Below are 27,131 nucleotides of genomic sequence, written 5' to 3'. Positions count from 1 at the left end.
GACAATGGCTATAGGAGGTGCTGAAGCAACTGACGAGCGGGTATGCCCTTACCAAACTCTTATCTCATCCCAGTTCTGCCTCATCTCTCAATACTTTCAGTGAGAGACTACAGTGGGTGTAAGCATTCACTTCTAACTTTCTTCTTCCTGCTCACCACAACCCAATCCTTGTCCCTTTATAATTCCAGACACCCAAGGACTGGAACCTGCCTAGTCTATGTAGGAAGGACAAGAAAACAAAGAAGCTGAAAATACATTGGGCGCAATTGTCTGCTCCCGTTTGCGGTGGGCATCATGGTGGGTGGGGGGTAGAATTTGCTGGGCAGGGCAGAAATCATTTCACGCCAGCGAGCAATCACAGTGGGATCATCCAATGGTGTTCGCTAGGGCGGATCGTGAGTCCCACTGGAGGCCGATATGAAGCCAATTTGCATCTCGCTGATGGGGAAAGCACTCCGGCCCAGAACACGTCTGCTCAAGCATGACGTGCAGAAGTCTGGACCGAAATTCAGAGTCTTGCTCAGATCACAGACATCCGAGGAGAAGAAGATGCTGGAGGTCTACAGCTGCTGGACCCTGGAGGAACACATGCATCTCACGGTGGGTGGATGCTCATGCACGTGGCTCCACCACAAAACAGAAGATGGGAAATCTCCACGCAGCAACTTGCTGAGGCTCAGGAACTTCACAAGCTTCACCATGGGCTTACACCATCTTCCCTGGTCTCCATTGATACTTCAGACCTGCTTCAGAACTTCATGGACTTTGCTGTGGGCTGGTACGGATGAAGGTGGGGGTGGGGGGAAGAGGAAGGCCAGGTGTGAGTGGGAGAGGAAAGTGTACTGGGGGGGGGGGTGGGGGGGTTGCGGTGGGTTGAGGTTGGAAGTGGGGGTTGAAAGTTTTAGGGAGGTAGAGTGAGGTTGGGGGGGTGATGGTTTCGGGGGATGAGGTTGTGAGGGATTGCGAAGGTGTCGGGGGTGAGGCGAAGGTGTCGGAGGATGAGGTTGGGTGGGGGGGGGTCGAAAGTGTCAGGCATGGGAGGGGGAAGAAGGGTGTCGGGGGGGAGAGGATGGATTCCGGAGGGAAAGGTTAATGGGGAGAGTGGTGCAAGTAGGGTGGTAGCTGCAAATGTGGAGGAAGGTGTAAGGGAATGGAACCCCGAGGGGGAAAGGTGTAAAGGAGGGAGTTCGGATGGGGGAAAGTGCCTGGGGGGAGGAGGGAATATGGAGGGAGGAAGAAATAAAGGTGGAGGAAGGAGTAAGGGGGGAGGAATGTGTGGGGGTGGAATGTCCAAGTGAACATGCAAGGGAGGGGTCTCTGGAGTCAATGACTGCCTCCTGGGGAGTGAACTCAGGGTGGGCATGGTAGCTTGGTATGGTTAGAGTAACAGGAGAGCAGAGGGAACTGGTGGGGTGGGAGGGTGCAACGGTATTGGTAGAATGGGTAGTGAGGGTGGTTATTGGGGACACTGAGGTAAACATGGACACGTGGGGGTGGTAAGGAGGAAATTGGGGAGTTGAAGTGGATGGGGGTGAGATTTTCAGGAAGGTAAGGAATGTGCATGTTCACCTGGACATATTGGAATGACAAGGGTTCGGGCTGGAAGGATACAGTGCGGAGGTCGTAGGTTATGCCAGGGTGTCTGTTGTTATGGAGGGATGGACATGGGTGACTGGTGGAGGAGAAATGGTGGGGAGTGCTCATGAGCAATTTGACCATAGGCATCTTTTCAAAATCAAAAGTGAGCGGAGCCTTGTGTTGCACGGGCACAGGTGCTACATGGGAGTGCGATCAGTGAATGGACAGAGATGCAGGTCAGCTCAGATGGACAACTGAAAGGCAACCCCAGCAGGCAGCATTGAAAATGCTCAGGGCAGTGAGATGAGTGTAATGGAGGAAGACTCCATGTGCGTGGGAGAATGCTTGCATGAGGCTCAAAGAAACCCTGCCCCACACACACACACACTTCTCCCTTCAGAATCACTCGTGGTCCGGCTGCATGTAGCTGAGCTGCTGGTGGGGTGGGGATGGTGGGGAATGCTTATTTTCAGCTCTTCCATGGAAGAGGTGTCTTCTTGGCTGGAGGTGAGGACCTGGATGGAGCTGAGGGACTGGCTGGCTGAGGACATCGGTCGCTTGGCGGAACTTCCTGTGAAGCGAAGTAGAGATAATTAGTGCATGGCAGCAGAGTCAAAAGCAGGAGAGAGAGCACTCACAGTTGTGTTGAGAGAAGGATGATGTGGTGCAGGATGCTCACATGGGTGTTCACTGTTGCTGCAGGCGTGGTCCATGTCCTCACCAGTCAGCATGATGGCACGATCCTCGAAGTGAGTGAGGGGCCTAATGTTGGCCACTCCATCCCGGTCTGGGACCTCTCCCTCTTGTTGTGAGCCAGCTTCTCCTGCATGAAAACATGGAGAGAGTGTGAGCAGGACACATACCATGGTAGATGTTAAGGATGTGTGCTCTGTTTGTGTGGTGAGTGGAGCCGTAGATGGGATGAGGACCACAAGCTCGAGACGATATAAGCCTGATGGAGATGTGAGGGTATGTGCGAGAGTTCGTGGTGTTTTCCCTTGAGGTGCGAGATCACTGTGGATGTGTGATGTGGTTATAAGTGTGTGTTGAGAGTGATGCGGTGGTTGATTTACCCTAGTGGAACAGATGAGATCATTCATCCTCTTCCTGCACTGGATGACTGACCTCCTCTGTGCTCAGTCAGCGCTGACTGCCACTGCCACCACCTCCCAGGCCGGATTGGTGACTCTGATGGCCCTCCTGCAGACAGAGCGGGGGTTGGGGACATTGTGGCGGCCTCCCACTGCATCTAGCAGGTGCCCCAGAGAAGCATCACTAAATTTAGGGACTGCTGTTACCTTTGCTTTCTGGACCATCTGTTGCTTGGAGCAGGCCTGGTCTGTAGACATGAAGTAGGCTACGCTCTGATGCGTTTTGAATATAGCACCCGAAGCAAGGAAGCGCTATGGTCATGGCATGGCGGGCAAAGCTGAGCCTGCCTGCCAGTGATCTGGCATGTTTCCTGTGAATGCATTATTAATGAGGCCAGGATAGCAGGAAGCTGATGATATGGCACGAAAACCCGTCATTGCAGCCAGTGAGTAACAAGTTTTTCACGCCCGCCACCACACTTAGTACAGTTCTGGGGACGATTCCATCCATTGTTACTTGATCTTGCACTCACAGCCACCAGCTAAGACACTGGCACTGCATGTATTTTAGAGCGTAGAAAGAGAAGGAATTTGCGCAGGGTGAAATACCAAGCATAATTGTGCAGAAGCTGGGGCATGAGGAAAGAATAGCACAAATGCCAGTTCAACAGAGGGCGAGATTGCACAAGAGTTCTACTACAAAGACTCAGATGAGGACTTTGATTGGCCAGGCAATGGAGGAAAGAGGATGAGTGTACACATCAAAATGCTTGGTGCACTAGAAATCCTGCCAAAAAGCCTGCACTCAGTGTTAAGAGCATACAGATTAGAAGTAGGCCATTTGGCCCCTCCAAAAGTGGAACCCAACACTAACTTTGCACAGCACAGGGCTTTGTGTAGATCATGGAGCTCATCTTTTCCAACATGGAATGGGTGATAACCTCCATCACATCTATAGAACTCAGCATGCTTCAGTCTCTGATGGCCTATATCACAGCTTGCATTACAGCACAGATAGTTTCCTACAAAGGTCTAAGTGCTGCACTAGAAGATCCGACTTGTCATGCAAGCTCGGGCTGCTGCCAGCATGACTCTGGATAGCAGTGTTCAAAGGGGCTTCCAGGGCATAATGGCAGTCCATCAATCTGTTCTGTAACCGATTACTAGGATTCCTGAGGCGCTGCCAATGGGAACTTAAGTATTCATTCCTCCAAATTTAAAAAAATATTTTATTTGCCCTTAAAAAAACATTCTCTACTTTGTGTATTTCATTGTGATACTTAACTGAATCGATACTTAACTCAAACACATCACAACCGGCAAATCTGAATGCACAGCCAGATCAACTGACCAATCAAACTTTGCAAGTTCTCTGTCTCTTCTTTAGATATGATGTTATCTAAACACGATGTTATCTAAATATGTTGATTAGCCAACATTTTATACAACATGCCATTATGATACAGAGGGATCTGGGTGTCCTGGTACATGAATCACAAAAGACTTTCAGGTCCAGCAAGTGATTAGGAAGGCAAATTGAATGTTGTTGTTTATTGTAAGGGGAATAGAATATAAAGTATAAGTTTCAGTGCAGCTACACTGGATCTTGGTGAGACCACATCTAGAGTACTGTGTACAGTTTTGGTCTCTTTTTTGACAAACAGATAAAATTGTGTTAGATGCAGTTCAGAGAAGGTTCATTGGAATGGCTCATTGCTGGAATGAAGGGCTAACCTTAAGAAGAAAGGTTGAACGAGTTTTGAGCTTAGAAGAATGAGAAGTGACCTTATTGAAACATATAAGATCCTGAGGGGACTTGATAGGGTACATACAAGGAGGATGTTTTCTCTTGTGGGGGAGACTAGAACTAGGTGACACAATTTAAGACTAAGAGGTCCCTCTTTTAAGATGGAGATGATTTTTTTTTTCTCTCAGAGGGTGATAAGTATGCGGAATTTACTTCCCCAGAAAGCAGTGGAGGCTGGGTCATTGAATTTATTAAAGGGAAAGTTAGATAGATTTTTGATAGACAAGGGAGTCAGATAGGAAAGTGGAGTTGAAACACAACCAGATCAGCCATGATCTTGTGGAAAGGTGGAGCAGGCTTGAAGAGCCGAATGGCCTGCTCCTGCTCCTAAATCCTATGTTCCTTTCAGTCACGGCATGATTTTTATCACACAGTCTATTGCTGAAAGACTTTCAGCTGCAGTATTCATGGTCATGATGTCATGCTTTCACTAAGATAAAAGCAAAATGTTGCGAATGCTGGAAATCTTAAAGAAAAACAGAAAAGCTCTCATTTGCCCCCACAAATCACTGGCCTTCTATCCTGCTTCACCTGTTCCACCCACATTCAGCAGTATAAATTTAAACACATTTCTACTTCTCCGTAGTTCTGAAGAAGGCTCATACAGACTTGAAATGTTGACTCTTTTTTTTCTCCCCAGATGCTGCCAGACCTGCTGAGTTTTTCCAGCATATTGTTTTTCTTTCATAGTTTCACTCATGCCTCTGAATTCATCATTGGTACATTCCCCTTCATTATCAGTGAGAAAGTTTGCTGGTGCCCAAGTCTGGTCCATATCCATTTCTTCATTATTTTATCTATAATGATCTTTCTGCCCTTACTAAGTATTATTGTGGAAAGACTAAATCCAGTTGGCAGGTCTACAAAATGTAGAATTAAAATATTGCTTTTTTTGCCCTATGGCAACTACCTTGTTAAAATCAAGTGCCAGTGGAAAGCTTACAGTAGGTTTTCTGCACCCTTTGATACTTTTTACAGATTTCACACATCTCACTAATCCCTTCTATTAGCCTTTTACTCTTCATTGACCACACCTACATCTTTAGGCAAAGTTTTAATCTTTGACAATTAGGGTGGTAACATTGTCAATGTAACTTTAAGGCAGTTTACCTTTTGCCTCTGATTCTTATCACCTGATGCCATTAATACTTGTTTAACACTCTCATCAGGTTTTGTTAATGGAATACAATAATGTCCTGACTAGGTAAACTGCAGATCCACTGACTTTCTGAAAATAATTGCCTTATCAAGCTCTATTTTAAGTTTCATTTGTGCCTTTATACTTATAAAATGGCTTACTCCCAGCTATTTTACATGCAATTATAGCTCTCCTTAGTGACTAATGTGTTCTCATCACCAAACTTAAAGCAAGCGGTACTTGTGTTTTCCTTAACCTTGTGTCAATCCTTAGTACTTAGTGAATCAAGGTAACATTTTAACTAATCTTTTTCACATAGTGTTGAAGTATGAGTGCTACTAGCTCTACACATCTGCAACTAAAACATTCATCATGGTGCTAAAACTCATTGTGACCAGTATAATTTGTTCGGATTAATCATTATTGTCATCCTCTTCAGAATTCTCTTTGTCATGTGTCATTTTGAGCTCCTTGCCTCTCCACTTTGAGTAGGTTATTGCACAATGATAATTCTAGTCACACCTGAAGCACCTATCTTCTTCCTCAGGCATTCCTAGGGTTCATTCGTCTTATATTGCTGTTCCAATTCTGTCTCCTGCTGTAATAGCCAGGTCTGCTAAAGGTACTTTCATTCAGCTTGTCATTAACCCTTCAGTTGTAATGGCATCTGTGTCCAGTATCTGGACCAATTTGAAATATGGCAATCATTAAGTACGTTATTCTTTGTCACAGCGGAATGTCCTTTATTTTTTCCATGAAGGCTGAAGGAAATGATTCTTTCCCCTGGAATTTTTCAAGGCAACAGACAACTTATCCAACAGATTCTCCCTCTCTGAGAACAAAACACTAGTTTGAATCAGGAGCCTGTCCATATGAGACACCTTAGCATAATCCAGCAATTTAAAAGTTAGTACTGATCCAGGGATCCCCAAATTGAATTTCATCAATCCTTTATACTATCTGTTAGATTCTATATGTTCCTCCATGGAAAGGCCATCCACTTTTCCAAATCTATCAAAGTCTAACCATGCCTGGTAGGTATTTAGCAGATCATTTAAAAAAAAAATTCAAGAGCACTAATAAAAGGTCTAAACCTTCATTACTATCCAACTGACAGGCATCCAGCTCACAAATATACTTTGTTTCTGATTTTACTTTTTGTAAGCAACAACCCAAGGTCATATCTTGTTTCATGTTTGGTAGGGACATAACTCATGTTCACGTATCCATTTCATTCTTCCACTGGTCATATGGTTCAGAATCCAAGAACATTAGAGTGTCATCATACCTTGACAATTTACACTTGCTTTCTGCCATTTTTCACAATGACCAATAGTTTGTAGTTTTCTGTCTGAATTTTTTTTCCTTTACTTCGAACATTCAACTTTAGGCAACCATCCTGTACTGCCACATTTTACTCCAGAAAGTCAGTTGGTGAAATATAGAAATGGAGCTAATTTTTGCACACTTTTACATTTATTTACAGAGTGACACATTACAAGTATGCACCTCCTAAACCCCCATGAGAATACTTTTGGCGTGTGTCTATATAAAGGGGCTTGCATGAATCCCCAGTTAAAGCCCACCACCTGTATGCAATTAAAACACAATTAATATATAATTAATATCCTGGGGGTCAGCATTGATCAAAAATTTAACTATACCAGCCACATAAATACTGCAGTTAAAAGAACTGGTCAGAAGCTAGCTATCCTGTGGCAATTCACTTGCCTCCTGGCTCCTCAAAGCCTTTCCACCATCGACATAGTACAAGTCAGGACTGCGATGGAATACTCTTCTCTAGCTTGAATGAGGACAGCTCCAAGAAATTGTTGGAAGCTCAATATCATCCAATTCTACATGTTTTTGGAGCTCTCTTATATTTTTAAAAAGTTTTAATAGTCTACAGAGAGCGGCATGGCACCGAAGTACTATATTGTCCATTTAAAAACCTGTGCAGAAACATGTTTCTTTTAGAGATGAATGGCCTAGAGGGCCTTCATCTTGGAATTGAGCATGCCTGGAAGAATGAAGAGAGGTCACCCAGAGCAATGCAGGTGGCTAGAAAAGGGAGGAGGTGGAGTGGAAGAAAGGTTCTCAGCCATCTTTGTTCAGGATCTTTAGGGAGACGCTCTCTAACCTAAATATCTGCAAGGATCATGCATGAATGTTTGCGCAACACAGTGCTTGTAACTGAAATCAGCCGACTGCTGTAGCCAGAATTACAATGCCAAAGCAGCAAAAAAACCACATTGCCCATGACTGCCAAGCTGACCGTGGCTCTTAAATTGTGTGTGTCAGATTTCTTCCATGCTGTTGCTGGAGAAATAAACATCTACCAGTTTGTGTTGTACTGCTGCATAAGGAAGGGCACAGAGATTCTCTATGCAAAGAAAGGCAACTTCACTTTAGTCCTTCTTGCCTCAAACAAGTTGGGGGGAGCGAAACAAGGGTTTGAACAGATTTTCATTTAATTTGTTGATGGGATATGGACACCACTGGCAAGGCCAGCATTTATTGCTCATTCTTAATTGCCTATCAGAAGATGGTGGTGAGCCGCCACCTTGAATTGCTACAGTCCCTGTGAGGTAGGTACTGTCACAAAACTCTGTTCCAGAGAGTTCCAGGCTAGCGACAATGAAGGAATGGAAATTTATTTCCAAGTCAGGATGGTGTGTGATTTGGAGGGGAAGTTGTAGGTGGTGGTGTTTCCATGCGCTTGTTGCTCTTGCTTTTCTGGGTGGTAGAGGTCATGGGTTTGGTAGGTACTGTTGAAGAATCCTTGGTGAATGCTGCAGTGCATCTTGTAGATATTACTTACTGCAACTACCTGGTACAGAGAATAAATGTTCAAAATGGTGAATGAGGTGCCAATCCAGCCAGCTGGACGATATCGATCTTCTAGCGAGTTCTTGGAATTGCCCTCATTCAGTCTGATGAGAAGTAGTCCATCGCAGTCCTGACTTTTGCAATGTAGATGGTGAAAAAGCTTTGGGGAGCCAGGAGGTGAGTGAATAGCACAGAATAGCTAGCTAGAATAAGTAAACCAGCAAGTAACCTGTAACTAGTTTTTGATCCCTTTAATATGTGTTGCTGGGGAATTGGAGGGACCTCCTTCATGCTGTTGAGCATGTTTTCATTTGTGGAAGGTTAAGAGAGGCTATTGGCTGGAGCTGGAAAGTGGCAGTGCTGGCATAAAATTAGCATTATATGCTGATTGACATCATAATCTACCACTACATGTGCTACATGCTGCTGGCAGCTGTTAGCTACATACTGCAAAACCCTTTCCAAAGTCACGTTCAGTGCACTTCTTGACAGAGAAGCTGTAATGGTCAGCATGGCTGATACCTGACTAACACTCCATTTTTGGCATGCAGTGGAGCTGACTTATGGAAATAGCACCATGGAGTGGCATAGAACTCTTTGCTAAGAGTAGATACTGCATCACCTCCAATTGGTTGTTATAAAACAGAGGGTCAAGTGCTGGGCTGCATCACCAATTATCTGCACCATTTCAGGCTCCATTTTCCTTCCTCATCCTCAGTGATTTCAACCTCCAGCTCAACTCATCATGTTCTCTCTCCTCTGAATTCATTGCCCTCTTACTCTCCCTAAAACTGTCTCTCCAATAAATTCCCCAACCCATATTCATGACCACCCCTTTGATCTTGCCATCTCACATGGCCTCACTACTCCCATAGTTTTAATCACAGATAAGGCCACCTCTGATAAAACTATTACTCTCTCTCACCCTGGCTGTTCCCTCTTGCACAGCTCTCATCTCTGCTTACTTAATTCCAAGGAACGCAGACTTGAATGGTTTAAAAATCTACCCCTGATCTGGCTGGACCACTTAAAACACTACCCAGTCCTCCTCTCACCTGCTAAAACTGTTCACTATTCTATGATCATCCTGGAATGCAAAGATAACTCCCAGCTTCTTTGCTTGACTGCAGACCATCTTCTTAAATCCCTCTCCCCTGTCTTCTCCACCCTCACCTCCAACTATAAATGCAAGGAGCTCACTAAGTTTGAGATGATCCAATTACCGACCTCCTTTCCACTAGTCCACCTGGCCAGACTTCCTTTAATGATCTTCCTTGCCTAGCCCTAAACTCATATTTGTCTTTTTCTCTCATGTTTCCCTCATGGTTTCTCTGAGCTCATCTCGTCCAGAAGACCCACCTCCTATTCCCATTAAACTGCTGATCACTCACCTTCCCCTCCTGCCCCCAATGCTAGCTGATATTGTAAACTTCAGGTGTTGTCCCTCTCACCTTTAAACCTGCTAACATCACCCCTCTTCTCAAAAAAAACAACCCTTGACCCCTTTGTCCTTGCAAGCTGCCATCCCATCTCCAACCTCCCTTTTCTCTCCAAAGTCCTTGAATGCATTGTCGTTTCCCAAAACCGTTCCCATTTGTGCCTCTGCCATAGTAGTGAAACGGGTCTTATCAAAGTCACAACAGACTTCCTGTGTGACTGTGTCAAAGGTAAATTTTCACTCCTCGTCCTTCTTGACATGGTTGACCACACCATTCTCCTCCAATGCTTCTCTATGTTATCCAGCTAAGCAGGACTGCTCTCACCTCATTTCATTCTTATCTATCTAATCATAGCTAGAGAATCACTTGCAATAGCTTCTCTTTATGTCCTCGCACCGTTCCCTCTGGTGTCCCCCAAGGATCTATCCTTGATCTCCCCCTACTTCTCATCTACAAGCTATCTTTTGATGACATCATCTGAGGGCATACCATTTGTTTTCACATTTATGCTGACGAGACCTAGCTCTACCTCACCACCACCTCTCTCAATTCCTCCACGGTTGCTAACTTATCAGACTGTTTATTCGACATCCAGTACTGGATGAGTAGAATTTTCCATCAATTAAATATTGTTTTTGGTCCCTGCTCCAAATTCCATTCCTAACTACTGACTTCATCCCTTTCCCTGGCAACAGTTTGAGATTTAGCCAGTCTGTTTGGAACCTTGGTGTCACATTTGACCCCGAGTTGGACTTCTGACCTCATATTTGTGCCACCTCTAAGACTACCTATTTTCACCTCCGTAACATGGTTTGACTTAGCCCTGTCTCAGCTCATCTGCTGCTGAAACCCTCATCCATGCCTTCATTACCTCTAGACTCAACTATTCCAACACACACTTGCCTGGTCACTCACATTCTACCCTCCATAAACTTGATGTCATCCAAAATTCTGCTGCCCCTGCCTTAACTCATAGTAGGTCCCATTCTGCTATCACCCCAGTGCTCACTGGCATACATTGGCACTGGTCAAGCAATGGCTTGATTTTAAAATTTTCATCCTTGTTTTCAAGTCCCTCCTTGGTCTCATCCCTCCTTATTTCTGTAACGTCTTCCAATCATACAACCCCCTGAGACACCTGCACTCCTTTAATTCTGGTCTTTTTTTTGCATTCCTAATCATAATTGCTCCAACATTGGTCCAAGCTCTGAAATTCTCTATTTACACCTCTCTACCTCACTTTCCTCCTTTAAGACACTTCTTAAAACCTACCTCCTTGACCAAGCTTTTGGCCGTCTAATATCTCCTTTTTTGGCTCCATGTCATACTTGTTTTATAATGGCTTTGTGAAGTGCCTTTGGATGTTTCATTATTTTAAAGATGCTATATAAATGTGAGTTGTTGCTCTTGTTGCTAATGGGTTTTAATGTCCGTCTAAAACTTTCAAAATATTTTTCATCCTTTTGTGAAACCTCCCTTTAAATGTCCCTATTAATGTAAGTTTGATTCACACTCAAGTTTATTCTCACAGAATTAATATACTCCCGACACCCATCTGAGTCTGTACTGGTGCTGTCAATAATATGTCACTGGAGAATTGAGTGCTATTTGCAGTTGACCTTTCGGAAAGAATTTCTTAACCATTCAGTATTGACTTAGACTTGGAGCCAAGAATTGGTGCTATTGTGTGTTAAAAGTTAAGAATAATTGAAAAGAGATGATATGATGCTGTTATATATTGTACCATCAAAGTGAACGTTCACATGAGAGGACGATGCAATGTAGTTTTAATGGGTCATCAGAACCTTCCAGAGAGCTACAAAAACTTTATATCCTGACTGTAAGCTAGAAATATTGATATGTGGACAACTCTGTTTGAAAGACGACAGCTACTTCTGCTGTGAATAATGTATTATAAATCACTCTAACTCTGAATTGCTCACACAAATATATTCACATAGGAAATTGTATTAGGTGTTAGAATTCAAGGACATGATGAATATCATTTGAAGTAATGGTTGCAGCTTTCAGTTCTGATCTCAGTTGCTCCACAGAGAAAAGCTCATGCAGAAGCTACAAGAAGAAGCTATGAAGTTGACAGACCAAATAACACAGCATTCGCAGGATGTCAGCAAGCTCAGCACTGAGAAGCAGGAAATAGAACTAGAGATGGCAGTAATTACTGAGAAACATAGAACTGCTCAACAAGAGGTATATTGGAGATGTCAATACAAGCATAAATTGTTGCTGTCGCCCTTTGCATATTTTTGTTAATATTTGGATAATGATTTACCTACTTTAAAATTAATGATCATTATAAAAATGTAAAGGATTTTAAGACACTGGTAACCAAATAAAGTTAAGGTGATCAGTATTTGTTGTAAATTGTAATGCCAGCATTACAGCATGTCTATTGTTTTTTGGTTCTCATTTCTCTTGGCAGATCAATCTATTCCCATAAGACACTGCTGAAGTCCTTATTGACTCACTCACAGAGCATCAATAGTGTTAGGGAAATGGGAGAGTATTCAGTACTACTTAACCTTACCAGTTACAAGGTCAGATCCTCAAGATTAGAGTCAAAAAAGATAAAATAGGAAATATAATTAAGCTTTTATTGTTGCATGCATTCTAGCACATAGGTGGAATCTGAGATCTTTTGACTTTAAATTAAATTTTACCTGGCACTTGATATCCAGAAGATTTGATCAAATTTAGCAAATAAATGCCTAGTTTTTTTGCGTCCAAAATAATGACCTGAATCTTCCAACGCCCAGAGCAGTGAAATATGGACTTCATTCTGTGCTGGGATCCTGCTCAATTCCTTGTGCATATGCGTGTTGTAATTACCCGGAGGCTTAAACTTCCGATGGGCTAATTTCCATTGCCTAGTCCCTCCACTCAGACCCCGAGCTCAGTGTCAGAGACTTGGGCCAGATACAAAGACTTAACCTGGATACTTACTGGAAATGTTACACAGTTTAAATCTCTAGTGTAACTCAGAGATTAACCATTGTAACTGCTCTGAGCACCATGATCGACCAACCCCCAGTCACCCATCCAACCTGATCTGACTATCTCCCGACCCGAGCTGACCTGACTAATTCCCTCACCTGACTACTGCACCCCCCGATCTGATTACCACCCCCAACCCAACTACTCCCCGAACCAAGTACACCCCAACCCGACTGTGCCCCGGACCCGACTGCACCCCCGACTTGACTACCCATGACCCAACTACACCCCAAGACTCAACTACCCTTCTGACCCAACTACTGACTGACTCACCTACTCAACCACTCATTCACCGACCCACTCACTCACTTGCTCACTCACCCACTTGCTCACTTACCCACTCATTTACACATCCACATCACCAACTCATTCACCCACTCATTCACTCATTAGCCACTCACTCACTCATCCACCCACTCACTTACCCACCCACTCACTCACCCACTCATCCACCCATACAGTCACCCACACACTCATCCACTAACTCACCCACCCATTCTCCCACACTATCACTCCCGCTCTCACTCACCCATTCCTGCACTCATTCACCCACTCGTTCTTGCACCCACCCATGCACTCATCCACCCATTCACTCACTCCCTCCCACATTCACTTACATACCTGCTCAGTCACCCACCCACACACCTACATACCCACCCATTCGTTCACCCACTCCTGCGCTCACTCACCCACTCACTCTCTCACCCACTTACACTCTCACCCACTCACACCCACCCACTCACTCATTCACTCCCGCATTCACTCGCCCACTCACTCACCATCCACACACTCCCCTACCCACCCATTAACTCACTCACTCATTGAAAGACTTGGCACCTTTAAAAGCCTTCCTGAATATGGCAGCTACTGTTGTAAAAAGGAGGTGCATCCTCTCTTTTTTCAAATTCTTCTGCATTCGCTGAATTTGCCATGGGGAGACCCCATGCTGGCCCATTTCTGCTAGAGCTGGGATCAGAAGTCCTGACCGCAAATGCACAATATAGTCGGAACACAGAAAATTTTGTGGACAGCAGAAATGTGCCCACCATTGCCGCTAACTGGGTGACCTGGGCCATTGAATTTGCACTGTCCTCCATACAGCTCAATGCTTGAGTACTACAAACCAACTATGCTGATCAATGATTCAAACATTTGCCACATTCTTTCTTCCATTTTAATTTATTGTTTTTCAAACTTAAAATTACATTAGTTGTACCAATAGTGATATACTTTATACTGTATTAATGTTTCCTCAAGTGATTGTTTTACAGTTTGTTTAACTTGCATTCTAATGCTCAGAAAAAGAATCAGTAAAATATGTATTTTGAAAAGCTGAACAATGTGGGATGTTAAGGTCTGGGCCACAGCAAGATTGAAAGATAAACAAGAATTGGAATTAATTTTAAATTTTATAATCCATATTCTTCATAGGATCCTTTTCTGAATTTTTTAAAATATTGGTGCTAAGTGTGGGTGCTAAAAGATGGCAAATTTTATGGATTTATATTTGCAGTTGCACATTTCTATAACCAAAACAAGAGTAAAGCAGCATGTATTTTTCTTTTTAATGTGACTGAGTCTACATTGAATTTTCATGCCCAACGATATAGTAGCTGATATATTAAACCAGGTTTGATAATAGTAGATAGAATTATTTCAGTTTATAGTGTTTGTGTTATTCATATCCACATTGTTTTGTTTGGATACTTAGGTCATAAACAGAGATCAGCTTATACTAAAATTGAAGACTGACTTGAAGACTGCACAGGAGAAATATACAGGTTCACAGGAAGAAGTATGTATTCTTTTGTTTTTCTTTTAGTCACCAGGATAAGACTTCAGAAAAGTATCATGGGCTGGAACTTTCCATGCCCTCTGGCATCGGGCGTATTCAGGGGCTCTAGTAGACAATATGGCGAGAAGGCCAAAAATTGGTTTCAAGATGTCGTGAAATCAGTTTACAATTGTCCGCTCCACCCGCCAACGGCAGGTTGCGTTCCCTGCCATTGGACGTCGGGAACCTCAGTGTAATACATCAGCATATATTATAAGGCCAGCCCGCCGGAATCGACCCATCCCTCCCCCCCGCTGGATCATCTGCCCAATCACACCGATGTGTTCACAACAGCATATAAAATGCATGTAATTGGCGGACTGCAGTTTGAGGGGAAACTCTGAGGTGAGCACACAGTAATGTTGCGGAGCGCTCGCCCCTTGGGTATCTGTTGGACTTCAAGGTTGAGGTGTGTTGGGGGTGGGGGGTGGCAAGGGCTGCCCTGCGGTGATTTGGAGGGGAGGGAGCAAGGGTTGCCCTGCGACTGAGGCGACTTAGAGGTGGGCAAGGGCTGCCCTGCAGTCCAGGCTACTTGGGGAGGGGTGGGGGCAAGGGCTGCCTTGCGGTTGAGGTAACTTGGTAGGGTAAGATAAGGGCTGCCCTGCAGTTCAGGCTACTTGGGTGGGGGCAACAGCTACCCTGCGCTTTTGAGGTGACTTGGGGCAGAGGGGGGTGGGGGGGGGAAGGGTCAAGGGCTGCCCTGCGGTTGAGGCGACTTGCAAAGGGAGGGGGGTGCAGCATAACAGATATCCTGTGGTTGAGGTAACTTGGGGGAGGCGGTGATAAGGGCTGCCCTGCGGTTGAAAGTAGCACACAATCACATGCGGGCTGGACAAGGAAAGTGGCCACGCATTAGGAACACCTTGTATAAAGTGACCATTCCTCTGCAGCTGAGACAGTTCAGGCACAGCCATATTGATATAATTGGAGTCCAGATTCTCTGCCTACTGAAGTACTCCAGAATTTTTCACCCCTCGGGCACAGACTGCAAAGTAAAGAGTGTTTTAGTGGACAGCAGAACAGTTGTACAATCTCCTTGCTAAATTTGGACATGGAGCAGTCACTGGTGGAGGTGCTCGCAGCTCTTTGCAATGTCATCATACCGGTTTGGACTAGTCTCCCCCATGGTTCAAGCTAACAGTGCCAGCCTTGCAGCGTGGGATAGGAGAATGCCTGCACCTGAGCTGAGGGCACAGCATACAATCTAATGGGCAAAGTTGCTGCCAATAGGTCGAGTGAAGTGGGATGGAGGAAGGTGGAGTTTCAGACAGTCATGCAGCGTGCTAAACTCTGGCCATCCAAGTGGTGGCCAGCAGTCTCTGGGATGCGTTAAGGGGCCTACAGACTTAACTAAGACAGGTTCTTAGTATACCCATGCTAACTCACATATCTCTCTTTCATCCTGCAAGAGGAGTACATCAGGATCATGGGGCCTTGTGAACTAGCTGTATGCCTCATGGCTTGCACAGAGTAAAGATGAGGGAGAAGTGAGCAACTGAGGCACCTGACTGGGCAGAGGGAAGAGCAGCACCCCTGGAAGAAGGGGCGGCTGGGCCTCCCGCGCACATGTGGCTGATAACACCAGTGTTGTGGCCTCAGACTGCTACAGCGCGAGGCTCATGCTGCAACTCGCAATTTGGTGGAGCAGAATGTCAGGATGCTCAAAATGAGGTTCCAGTGCCTGGACCGGTCTGGTGGAACCCTGCGATACAGTGCATAGTGGGTATCATGCATCATTGTTGCCTTCTGTGGCCTTTACAACCTGGTGCTGCAACGGGGAGAGAAGCTGCCTGAGGAAGAGATGGAGGAGCTGGAGGTCTCCTCAGATGAGGATGCCGACAAGGATGAGGGTGAGGAGGTCCTCGAAGACAACAATGACGGGATGAAGCCCTTGCACTGGCCAGATGAGGCGGGTGCGCTCAGGAGGCCCTCAAAGCTGCTAGATTTGTGGAGGATGGTGACGACATGCAGTGAAGCGACCCCATAGATCCTCACATCGCATCTGTGAATGTTTGATTCCAGTTTGGCTTATGGCAACACACATACCCTGTGTGGGAATGCTCCTGTCATGGAGATGCAGTAAAGGCACTAATAGTCACTTGACTGCAGGAGGAGGATGACAACATGCAGTGAGGACACTCCATAGATTTTACGATAGCCTCTGAGAATGTCTGACTCCTGTCTAGCCACGGTAGTTCACTTGTGCTCCATGATCAGGGTCATATCATAGAGACACAACCATGAAACTTTCAAAGCATCTGATCCTTTGCCTGCCTTCGGCACCTGAGACCATCAGGAGCATAACTGAAGAGATGCTGAAGAGATGGGGGCCAGCCCCACCCTTAAGGGTGCTGAAAGCAGACAGAGAGAATAATGTTACTCTGACACCTACCCATAACATTCTGGCAGCAATCACAAGCACCGTCGAGTTGTAGGCATCAGTAATGTGTCCATGAGGCTGGACCATCACGTTGACTTGAAGGTTGCACAAAGCACAGGGAAGAGGCCCTAGACTGCAACACCTGCCTTTATCTTGTGTAGAAAAGTTTCACATCTGAGTGACATGAACACTGCTCATCAGAACAAGGAGCCATAGGTAGCGAGACATTCTTGGGAGTTTATTGACAATAGTGAACAATATGTATAAGTGATTAACACCCGTGTCCAGGCTGTACTTCCTGATTGGGCTCAGGGGCAGCTCATCCCTGCCTGAGTGGGAGCTGTTGCTGTGTGCAGTGTGTTGACTATGGCTGCTGCTACTGGGAGAGGTACACCCTGCTGCCGCTGGGAGAGGTACATCTTGCTGCTGGGAGAGGTACACCCTGCTGCTGCTGGGAGAGGTACACCCTGCTGCTGCTGGGAGAGGTACACCCAGCTGTTACTGGGAAAGGTGCACCCTGCTGCTGGGAGAGGTACACCCTGCTGCTGCTGCTCAAACCCCCTGAACTTTCCAAACGAACCCTGATCCCCAGACACCCAGGGACACTGGCTCGGGGAGAAAATCATCATCCGGTCCCGGCGACTTGTTTGTGTGTGCTCCTGGGCCCGTATGTTCCTCAGCGCCATGTGCTGAGCCCGGCATCGATCATGCGCAGGCTCCTGGGTCTGGCAGCGATGGGGCACGTGACCCCGAGCTGGTGATGGTCCTGTAAAGGATAGATCAGCCAAAAAACCAGAGGACGGAGCGTCCAGAAGGGCTGGACGAGGTGGTGGGGCCTCGCAGATTGAGGTCTCCCCCGCCCCCAGTCCACCCAGGAAGAGATGCCACCCCTCGGAGGGGGAGGACCTTGCCAATTGTGAGGTCCATTGTGTCTCCTCCCCCAATGAAAAGGTGGTGGCGTCTCCACCCCATCAGTCCTCGGTCTGCGTTCTGGGGAGAGCCTAAATCCCCAACCCCTTGCTTCACTCCCCTGAGCAGGGCGCCTTGGGGGTTAGTGAGGGTACCGCATTTGCTCTCGTGTCCCACCCTGACCCACCTTGGACCCCCGAGATGCCATCTGGCCTCCCAGGGTTCTGCAGCAGGCCTGCTGGGTCATCGGGCGGCAGTGGTGAGGAAGGCCTCCCCGCTCCCTCCCAACTTTCAGCGCCGGGTGCCTCTGTGCAAGGTCTGGAGCTTTTTCCAGACTTGCCGGGTGGCCCAGTGCTTGGGGGTGGAGTGAGGCTCTGAGCCACCGCCACCCTTTGGCCCATATCCCCAAAAGGAGACCAGAGAGGTCTCTTGATCCTGGGTGTGGGACTGAGGTGGAGGCAGAGCGGATTGGCAACTCTGAACCAGCCCCCGTACTCAATACATGGGAGGGGTTGGAAACTGGAGGTGACAACCTGGAGGATGGCGGGGTTTCAGTGGTGAGCACCGTGGACGACTTAAGAGTTGTTGTTGGGTGAGGTGGTGGATCCTCTGCTGTCCCCCAATGATTCTACCCTCATCCCTTTACGGGAGCTCGAGGAATTTTAAGCGAGTAATCGCAGTCGCCGAGACAGGTCCAGTCAGCCCTGGACCAGTGGCATTCTTTTCCTCTTACGTTCTGGTCCACCCGCCAGACCCTCAAGGCCCCTGGGCTGGACTGGAACGCTGAAAGGAGGGGCTACACATTTCTCGCTGGGCTCCTGAAGGAGAGGAAGACTTAAAATAGTCCTCTCCTTACACGAGGCATGGTGATGGTAGCGCATACTTCTGACAATGAAAACTACCTTAGCCAGCCTCAACACAACGGCAGCAGGGATGCACAACACAGGTTCCAGAACTTCTCAGTCCACAGGGACGGCAAGTATGCAGTGTGCTTCCTGAAGGAAACCCGCACCGTTCTGGGAGACAAAGCTACGTAGCTCCTGGAATGGCGAGGGATGGGGTCTACATGGGTCACCTAGCCTCCAATTCTGGCGGGGATTCTATCTTGTTGGTCCCACATTTTCAGCTGGAGATCCTGGGGGTCAAGGAGCCAGTGCCAGGCCGGCTGCTGCACCTTACTGTGCGCCTGGGGGGTGCGGCGCTTCACTTTGTGAATGTGTACGACCCCCTCGGTGCGCAGCAGCAAGTGAGCATCTTTGAGGAAGTGTCCACTCATCTCGGCTCCATCAACATGGGCGAGTGCATTGTCCTCGGGGAGGTGGGGGGGGATTTCAACTGCACCCTCCAAGCCAAAGACCGCCACGGTGCCCAGCACCACGCGCTAAGTGTAAGTTGTGGAACCTGGTCGTGTCCTTCGACTTGGTGAATGTCTGGCGACATCTCCATCCTAACTCTAGCGTTTTCACTTTCGTGTCCAGACTCGACTGCCTTTACATTTCCAAGGCATTCGTGTCCTGCGTTCCATCAGCTTCTGTGCAGCAGGTGTCGTGCACACACCACCGTTTGGTTTTGGCAGAACTTGTTCTGTTCTGCGCTCAGACAGGTTCCGTGTACTTTAACAACCTGTTGCTCGAGGTCAAGCGGTTCCTGGACTCGTTCTGTCGTTTCTGGGCTGGCTGGAGAAGGAAGCGGGAAGGCTTCCCCTCCTTGAGGCTATGGTGGGAGATGAGCAAGGCTCAAATCCATGTCTTCTGTTAGGAGTACACGAGGGGGTCAACAAAGAGGCAGAAATCCAGGGTCGAGAAGTTGGAGAGGGAGCTGCTTGACCTGGAGGCACGTTTCCATCAGCCCGATGTGGACCCAGGTCTGTGGCTGGCGTACAAAGAGAGGAAGAGCGCATGGGGGAGCTCGTCGTGAGGTTGCGGATCCAGTTACTCTGGGTCCTGGACCGTGGCTCCCCCTTCTCCTACTCGCTTGAAAAAAGGCAAGGGGTCCGTCAGCAGCTCCTTACGCTGCTGGCTGATGACGGATCCCTTATCTTGGATTTGGAGGGCATTAGGGCCATTTTCAAAACCTACTACACTGCCTTGTTCTCTCCAGATCCATCCAGCGAGGATGATCGCAGAGTTTTTTGGGACGATCTGCCGCACGTCAGCCCGGAGGGCGCCGGAAAGCTTGACTCCCCTCTCAGTTTCGAGGAGCTGACTGGCACCCTTGACCGCCTCTCCATGGGCAAGTCCCCAGGGCTGGACGGGCTGACCATGGTGTTCTTCAGGTCGTCCTGGGATGCCTTGGGGAATGACTAAGCGGAAGTCCTGGGGAGAGTATCGCTACCGGGAGATGGCCCTCTTGTGGCATAAGGCAGTCATTGCCCTGCTGCCTAAGAAGGGGGATCTCCACCAACTTAAGAATTGGTGCCCTGTCTCCCTCCTCAGCATGGATTGCAAGATCTTTGCCAGGTCAATTTCTTCTCACCTTGGCACCGTGCTGGACCACATGATCCACCTTGACCACTCCTACATGGTCCTGGGCCAGACTATTTTTGATAATATCCATTGGCCCGTGACATCATCCACTTCTCCCAGAGGACTGGTCTGTCATGCGCCTTCCTGACTCTTGACCAGGAGAAGGCGTTCGACTGAGTGGATCACAAACGTTTATTCGGGACTCTGCAAGCTTTCAGATTCGGGACGCATTTCGTCGTCCAGATCCAACTTCGGTATGCTGCCAGAGAGTGTCTAATTAAGGTTAACGGGTCCCTGACAGTGCTTTGGGAGAGGAGTGTATCAGGGCTGCCCCCTGTCTGGCCAATTGTATTCCTTCTGCGTGGAGCCTTTCCTGTGCCTCTTGCGGAGGCAGTTGTCGGGATTGGTTCTGCGCAGGCTGAGCATCAGGGTGGTCTTCTCGGCTTATGCCGATGACATACACTTCATGATCACCGACCCGGTTGACCTGCAGAAGATGCGCAAGTGCCAGGAGGTCTACCCTGCCACGTGCTCTGCCAGGATCAACTGGGGCAAGTATTCTGGACTCCTGGTCAGTCAGTGGCAGAGGATTCCCTACCCAAGGAGCTTGGGCCTTTCACCTGGAGCAGGACCAGCCTCCTCTACCTGGGGGACAACCTCTGCCCTACTGAGGAATCCTGGCTGGTGAACAGGCAGGAGCTGGAGGCCAAAGTCACCACTTATCTGCAGCGCTGGACAGGACTGCTCCAAGTCCTGTCGTACCGAGGTCGAGAACTGGTCATAAACCAGCTGATTGCCGCCATAAGACCATAACATAGGAGCAGAAATTAGGCCATTTGGCCCATTGAGTCTGCTCCGCCATTCAGTCATGGCTGATAAGTTTCTCAACCCCATTCTGCCGCCTTCTCCCCGTAACCTTTGATCCCCTTATCGATCAAGAACCTATCTATCTCAGTCTTGGTCACTTTGACCCCTCCCCTGGATTTTGTCACAAAAATCCAGAAAATGGTCATTGACTTCTTCTGGGACAAAAGGCTGCACTGGGTCGCTGCTGAGGTTCTGAGTCTCTTGCTTAGGGAGAGCGGTCACGTGCTGGTGTGCCTCTGCACCCAGGTGGTGACTTTCTGCCTTCAGGCCCTGCAGCGATGCCTTTACGTTTAGTCCCCTCCGAGATGGTGTGCCCTGGCGATGTATTTGGTGCACGGCCTGAATTATGATGTGCAGCTCCTTTTTGAAGACCTGAGGGCCTTTGTGGCTCCTTGCAAGTGTTGCCTGTCTTTTACCAGGACCTGATCAAAGTCTGGAACATGATCGCTTTGCGATGCAGCTCTCCGTCATCAGGAGTAGCGGCTATCATTAGAGAACCGCTGCTCAGGAATCTGCCCCTCCGTCCTTTTCAGTGGCTGGCGGAGAGGAGGGCTGTGGCTGCCGGGGTGACCAGGATCGAGGACATGCTGGGTGGTGGAGGATATGCTGGGTGGTGGAGGATGCGCTGGATGATTCCCCAGGAGTTGATGCAACATGCATCGGTGGATGTTCGTCTCACGGCAAATGCCATCTAAGACCTTAGGACAGTTGTGCTCAGCCCTGACATCATACTGGGACTTGAGGTGGCGCAGGTGCAAAAGTCCAAAGTTCCTCTCAGCTCTGAGTATGCTCATTTCTCCCTGCCTCGCCAGGTCAAAATTCCTAGTGAAAGTTTGAAAGTTCTTCTGCTCAGCCTGAGTCTTCCAGATCTTTCACCAGCAAGACCTACCTCAGCAATTCCTTGTTTGTTAAATCTCCAAAACTTACATCAGCTCTGTTTTCTCTCTTTCAAACAGAAAATCAACTCTCACAAGGTCCTCCTTCTTCACAACAGTAGCTTCTTTGCTCTTCTTCTACATAGTAATTTCTACTTTCTCTCTCTCTCTATGCCTCAAAAAGCAACTGTTCCTTTATTGTGAGTTACTCTCCACAGGTGTGATAACTCTCACTTGATTTCAATGAATTACTGGTTGAGTTTCATCCCATGGTGACCAGACCACATAAGCATGTCTTTGAACTGGGGTGCTTCTGGAATTCCCAATTTTACCTCAAGTTAGAGGAGACATTTTAAAACATAACTGTGATGTAAAGTCTGGCATTCATAATGCAAGCTATCTCTTGGTGGGCAGAGTTTGGTTCTGAGCCAGTGGCCACCTGAACCCTCTGCACCTATGTGTCGTGAGGAACCATCTTAGATTAGTGCAAGTGAAGACTTTTTTTGATAGAAGTTCAAAGCTAATCATGCACATAAAATATCTCAGCTCTGCTTGATCAACATTTGTTTCTTTGACCTGTGGAGGCTAATATCTAGGGTGAAAATTCCTCAGAAATTGGGCCCGCTAGCATCAGGCGTCATGACAGGTGTGAGTGGACAATATAGCGGGAATGTCAAAAATCAGTTTGGCAACGTCATAAGACCGGTTTGCAATCGTCTGTTCTACCTGTCAATGGCGGGCCGCATTTCCCGCCGCCACGCATTGGGAACTTCATTGTAATAAACCTGCATATCATTATAAGCCCAGCTTGCCAGCATCATCCCCCCACGCTGGATCCTCTAAGCACCTTAATCACGTCGACATATTTCACAACTGAACATAAGTGACGTGCACCCGAAGAGCTGCACTTTCACTCTGGACTTTGAGTCTCGTTTGCCTACCTTGTTTTGAGCAGCACTAGCGGTGATCAGTGCCAGGCTTCGCTGGCAGCAGAACATCACTTTCGGGGGGCACACTTGCAGGTGTCTACTTAGCAGACCAGCTGTAAAGCCGGATTGGCTTTTCAATGGCTGCAGGACTAGGGCTTGCTTGAGGAAGGGGAAGAAGTGGCCTCACACAAGGGAAGAGGCTGCAGAGCTAGGACATTACTGGGGAGGGAAGGTGTCCCAGGGTGTGCGTGGGGACACATGTTGATCTGTGCAAGTGGCCTCAAGAGGGTGAGGGCTGAGTAAGCAGTCTCCAGAAGAGATGAGGCCAGATGGAGATGTGAGAGTCTGTGTGAGAGAGTGAGTGATGATATGCACTGGACGACCAACCTCTTCTGTGTAGCTTTGGCACTGAGCACCACTGCCACTGCCTCCCAAGCTGGAGTGATGACACTGATGGGCCTCCTGCAGTCAGAGCTGGGATAGAGGACATCGTGGAAGATTCCAACGGTGTCCAGGAGACCTCCCAGGAATGTGTCACTGAATCGAGGGGCTGCAGTCTTCTTGTCTTTCGGGGCCATGTCTTCTGTGCAGCAGTCCTGGGTTAGAAGCACTGGAGGGGCGCGTGACTGCACTTTAAATATGGCACCCAGCGTGAGGAAGCAGCGAAGTGACGGCATGGCAGGTGAATTGGAGGCTGCCTGTCTGCGAAACGGTGTGTTTCCCAGAAATGTATGATAAACAAGGCGGGATTGGGATGAAACGGCACGAAAACCCGCCATTACAGCCAGTAGGTAAAACGTCCTTTTTCCCACCTGCTACCAATTTAGTGCAAATCTGGGACGATTCCGCCCATTGTATTCCATGTCATTTTACTCTTGAGGATAATGACAATTCTTTTTCATACATGGAAATTCAATTTCTTCCAAAGAATGCGAATGAATCTACCTGAGGTAGCTAATCTCAGTGTGATCTTGGCCCACTGTTAGTATTTTCACCTCTAGTGATGGGTTCGAGCCTGATCTCTGGAACTTGAAATCATAGAGTAGGCTGATGCTTCAGTGCAGTATTAAAGCTGTGTGACATTCTCAGAGGTGAAATATCTCAAATGAGACCTTAGCCAAGATTTGTCTGCTTATTTCAGTGGGCATAAAGGCTAGAATTTTGGCAAATCACATGTTGTCCCACCACCGGTACCAAAAGTGAATGTGAACCTGCGCTGATGGATGCTGGCACCCCAGGTATTAGCAACAGTAGCCTACATGGGCCACCGCTAGGACTGCTGCCCAATTGAGAACAACAGCCCACTTCTCAGAGCTACCAGCCCAATCAGAGGGCTAGCAGCTTGGCAGCTTCAGCAGCAACACCAGTAGAGATGGCTGTTGCTGAGGCTACAGGAAGAAGTAGAGAACATCTTGAAAGCCTGGTAAGTGTTTTTATTTACTGTGCCAGTGCCAGGCAAACAGGCTCCAGTGATCGGAGGGGGTGAACCGCCAGCAGCAGTGTTGGAGCCATGGGAGCAGCCATTGCTGCTGAGGATGGCCCTCAGTGGACCATGAAGCAGCCATTAATCCCCACCCTGGGAACCTGCGGGGCAACCACCAGGGTTTACCTGGCCGTCTACCCACCTGGTGGAAATTCATCCCTACGCCGCTAAATGCGGATAGGGGAGGCGAGGGGAGGTGGCCATTTTTTAGTCAATTAATTGCTTAATCTGGCTGGCCGCCTTTGGTCAGGCTCCTCTCCCATCGCTTCTGCCACCATTTTATATGGCTTCCTGCCTCCCAACCTGTCTCCAAAGGGCTTGTAAAATCCAGCCCAAAGTTTCCCATAGTACTATTCAGAGAATAACAGGGGCCAACATACATCCCTTTGTCAATGCCTCCAAAAACAAATTAACTGGTCATTTATCTCACTGCAGTTTGTAGGAACATATATACGCCAATTGGCTGCCATACGTAATAATAGACTAAACTCAAAAATAATTAATCAGTGAAGTGCTTTATATTGTGCTGCAAATGTGAAAGGGACTATTTAAATTGATGTTTTTTTTCTAACATTTGTTTCACTTTCCTTTTGAGCATTGCTGGATGATGGACTATGAATGCTTTCCTTCAAAACATCTGGCTTTTTGTACCATCATGGCTTCAAGTTTAAGATCATGGTGCATTTCTGCCATTTAAAGCATACTGTTGTCATCTGGTTATGACACAGACTTACATAACAGATGAAGGATAATCAATGGCAAGTTATGTACATACTTTGCTATAGTGAAATGGAAGAATATTGGCTTACAGTAAAAAGTGATGGCCAGTGACTGGTACACTTGATTACCGGTGACATGTATCTTCCAAACTTAACTGAGATCTGAGCTAATGTGACAACCATATATTTCATGTGAAATGATAACTCAAATACAGCACCATGTAAGTTAAATAAACCAATATTGTTTTCTCACAGTAATATTTAATATTTCAGGGAGGAATACGTGTTCATCAGCTTAATAAAATGTCTAGTATTCTTCTCCTGAAAACTTGATTAAATGCAAAATCTACATAATTGTAGTCGAGCCATATCATACAGTTGTATTGGTAGAAATTTCATTATGTACAAATGCAGTCAGGCTGTATGTTTTACACCCCAGAAGACAGTGAAACTCCTCACCTGAGTAAATTTCTGGTAAGTATTGTATTATCAAATATATTTTTCTGATCAAGTACAGTCGAATAAAGATACTGATAAAGAAAATATAAACAACTCTGTATAAAACAGATACCATTATTCACAAGAGAAGTTTTGGTTTTCAAATAATCAATATATTTGATAATACCTGACAGAGAAAGAAACACAAGGCAGAGGTTCTAGATAAAGTGAATAGGCAAGTCATTAGAACAAGGATGATCAACTTATGAAACAGGCTGTCTGTATAGTTGGTTTTAAAACTGAAGAGTTTCAAAAAGGAATTGGCAAGTTCGCAGGATTGGAAAAGATTAATCATCATGATTATTTAAAGGTTATAAAACAAAGGGAAAATTTGGTCAACATGGACGGATGGCCCTCTGCTTGACCTGCATTGTATAAATTTTAGAAATTTGTATCCTGATCTTTCCCCACTTTGCTGTGTATAAGGCCTCAGTCAAACAATGGGCAAAAATGGGCCTCGCACACCCGCATGTAAATTGACGCGCGGTGATGTTGGGCGGGTGTCCCAACATCACCACGCGCCATTGTGATATTTCGTTGGCTGGGCACGCGTTGATCTCCGATGCTCGCTTGCCATTAATTAACCGGCCACTTAAGGCCCTTGAGGCGCCAATCGATGGTGATTTTTCGGCGCCCGTGCAATCTTTGGGCCAGTGCACGGGCACAACAGGCAGGCAGGTAGGACACATTTGTATAAGCCTCATCCATAGGCGGGAAAAGAGGGCTCTGGGATCGCAAGTATGCTCTGTCAAATATTGACTTTTCAAAGTTGCTGATATTTGTCTGTGTGATTTGCAATTCTTCAAAACGTATATCAGCTGCTTGGTCTGGACTCACAACCTTCAGGCCAGCACTCTGCAGTGAGAGATCTTTCTTTGGTCTGCATGTTTCAGGAAGCCTTCCCTTAGCCTGGGAATGGGAGCTGAACTCTCCACTGGAGGGACCTCCTCCTCTGAGGAGGAAGGGAGGGCTAGAAGATGGAGGAGGCCAGGACTGCACATTCAGCCTCCAGGGGAGCCATCTTTGGGAGGTCAAGCACAAGCACAAGGAGTGTAGGGCCAAGAGGTAGTCCAAGGCAGAAGGGGCTGCAGATGACGCTGTTTTCCTGCTGCTAGGGTATACAGGTGGCGAAGCAGCTACTTTAATATGTCTGAGGTCCGCAGAAGGCTACATCTCTCAAGGGAGACAGTCAACTATATCTGTCACATGATTGGGCTTGAGATCTCCACGAACTGTGTGGGTGGACACCCCATGCCAGTGGCTCTAAAGGTCACA

At 47.1% G+C, this 27,131-nt stretch overlaps 1 protein-coding gene across 1 annotated transcript in view; it reads left to right on the top strand.

Annotated features, from left to right (window-relative positions):
- LOC121278804 (filamin A-interacting protein 1-like) overlaps positions 1-12,343 on the top strand; it is a 286,735-nt gene extending 274,392 nt beyond the window's left edge. Inside the window, exons 13-14 of the mRNA XM_041189257.1 lie at positions 11,926-12,093; positions 12,326-12,343. Coding sequence (XP_041045191.1) covers positions 11,926-12,093; positions 12,326-12,343 — 186 coding nt within the window. The remainder of the gene's footprint in view (positions 1-11,925; positions 12,094-12,325) is intronic.
- Positions 12,344-27,131: the final 14,788 nt, after the last annotated feature.

Source organism: Carcharodon carcharias, chromosome 6 (genome assembly GCF_017639515.1).
Source record: "Carcharodon carcharias isolate sCarCar2 chromosome 6, sCarCar2.pri, whole genome shotgun sequence".
NCBI lineage: Eukaryota > Metazoa > Chordata > Chondrichthyes > Lamniformes > Lamnidae > Carcharodon > Carcharodon carcharias.
This window is presented reverse-complemented; position numbering and strand designations above follow the sequence as displayed.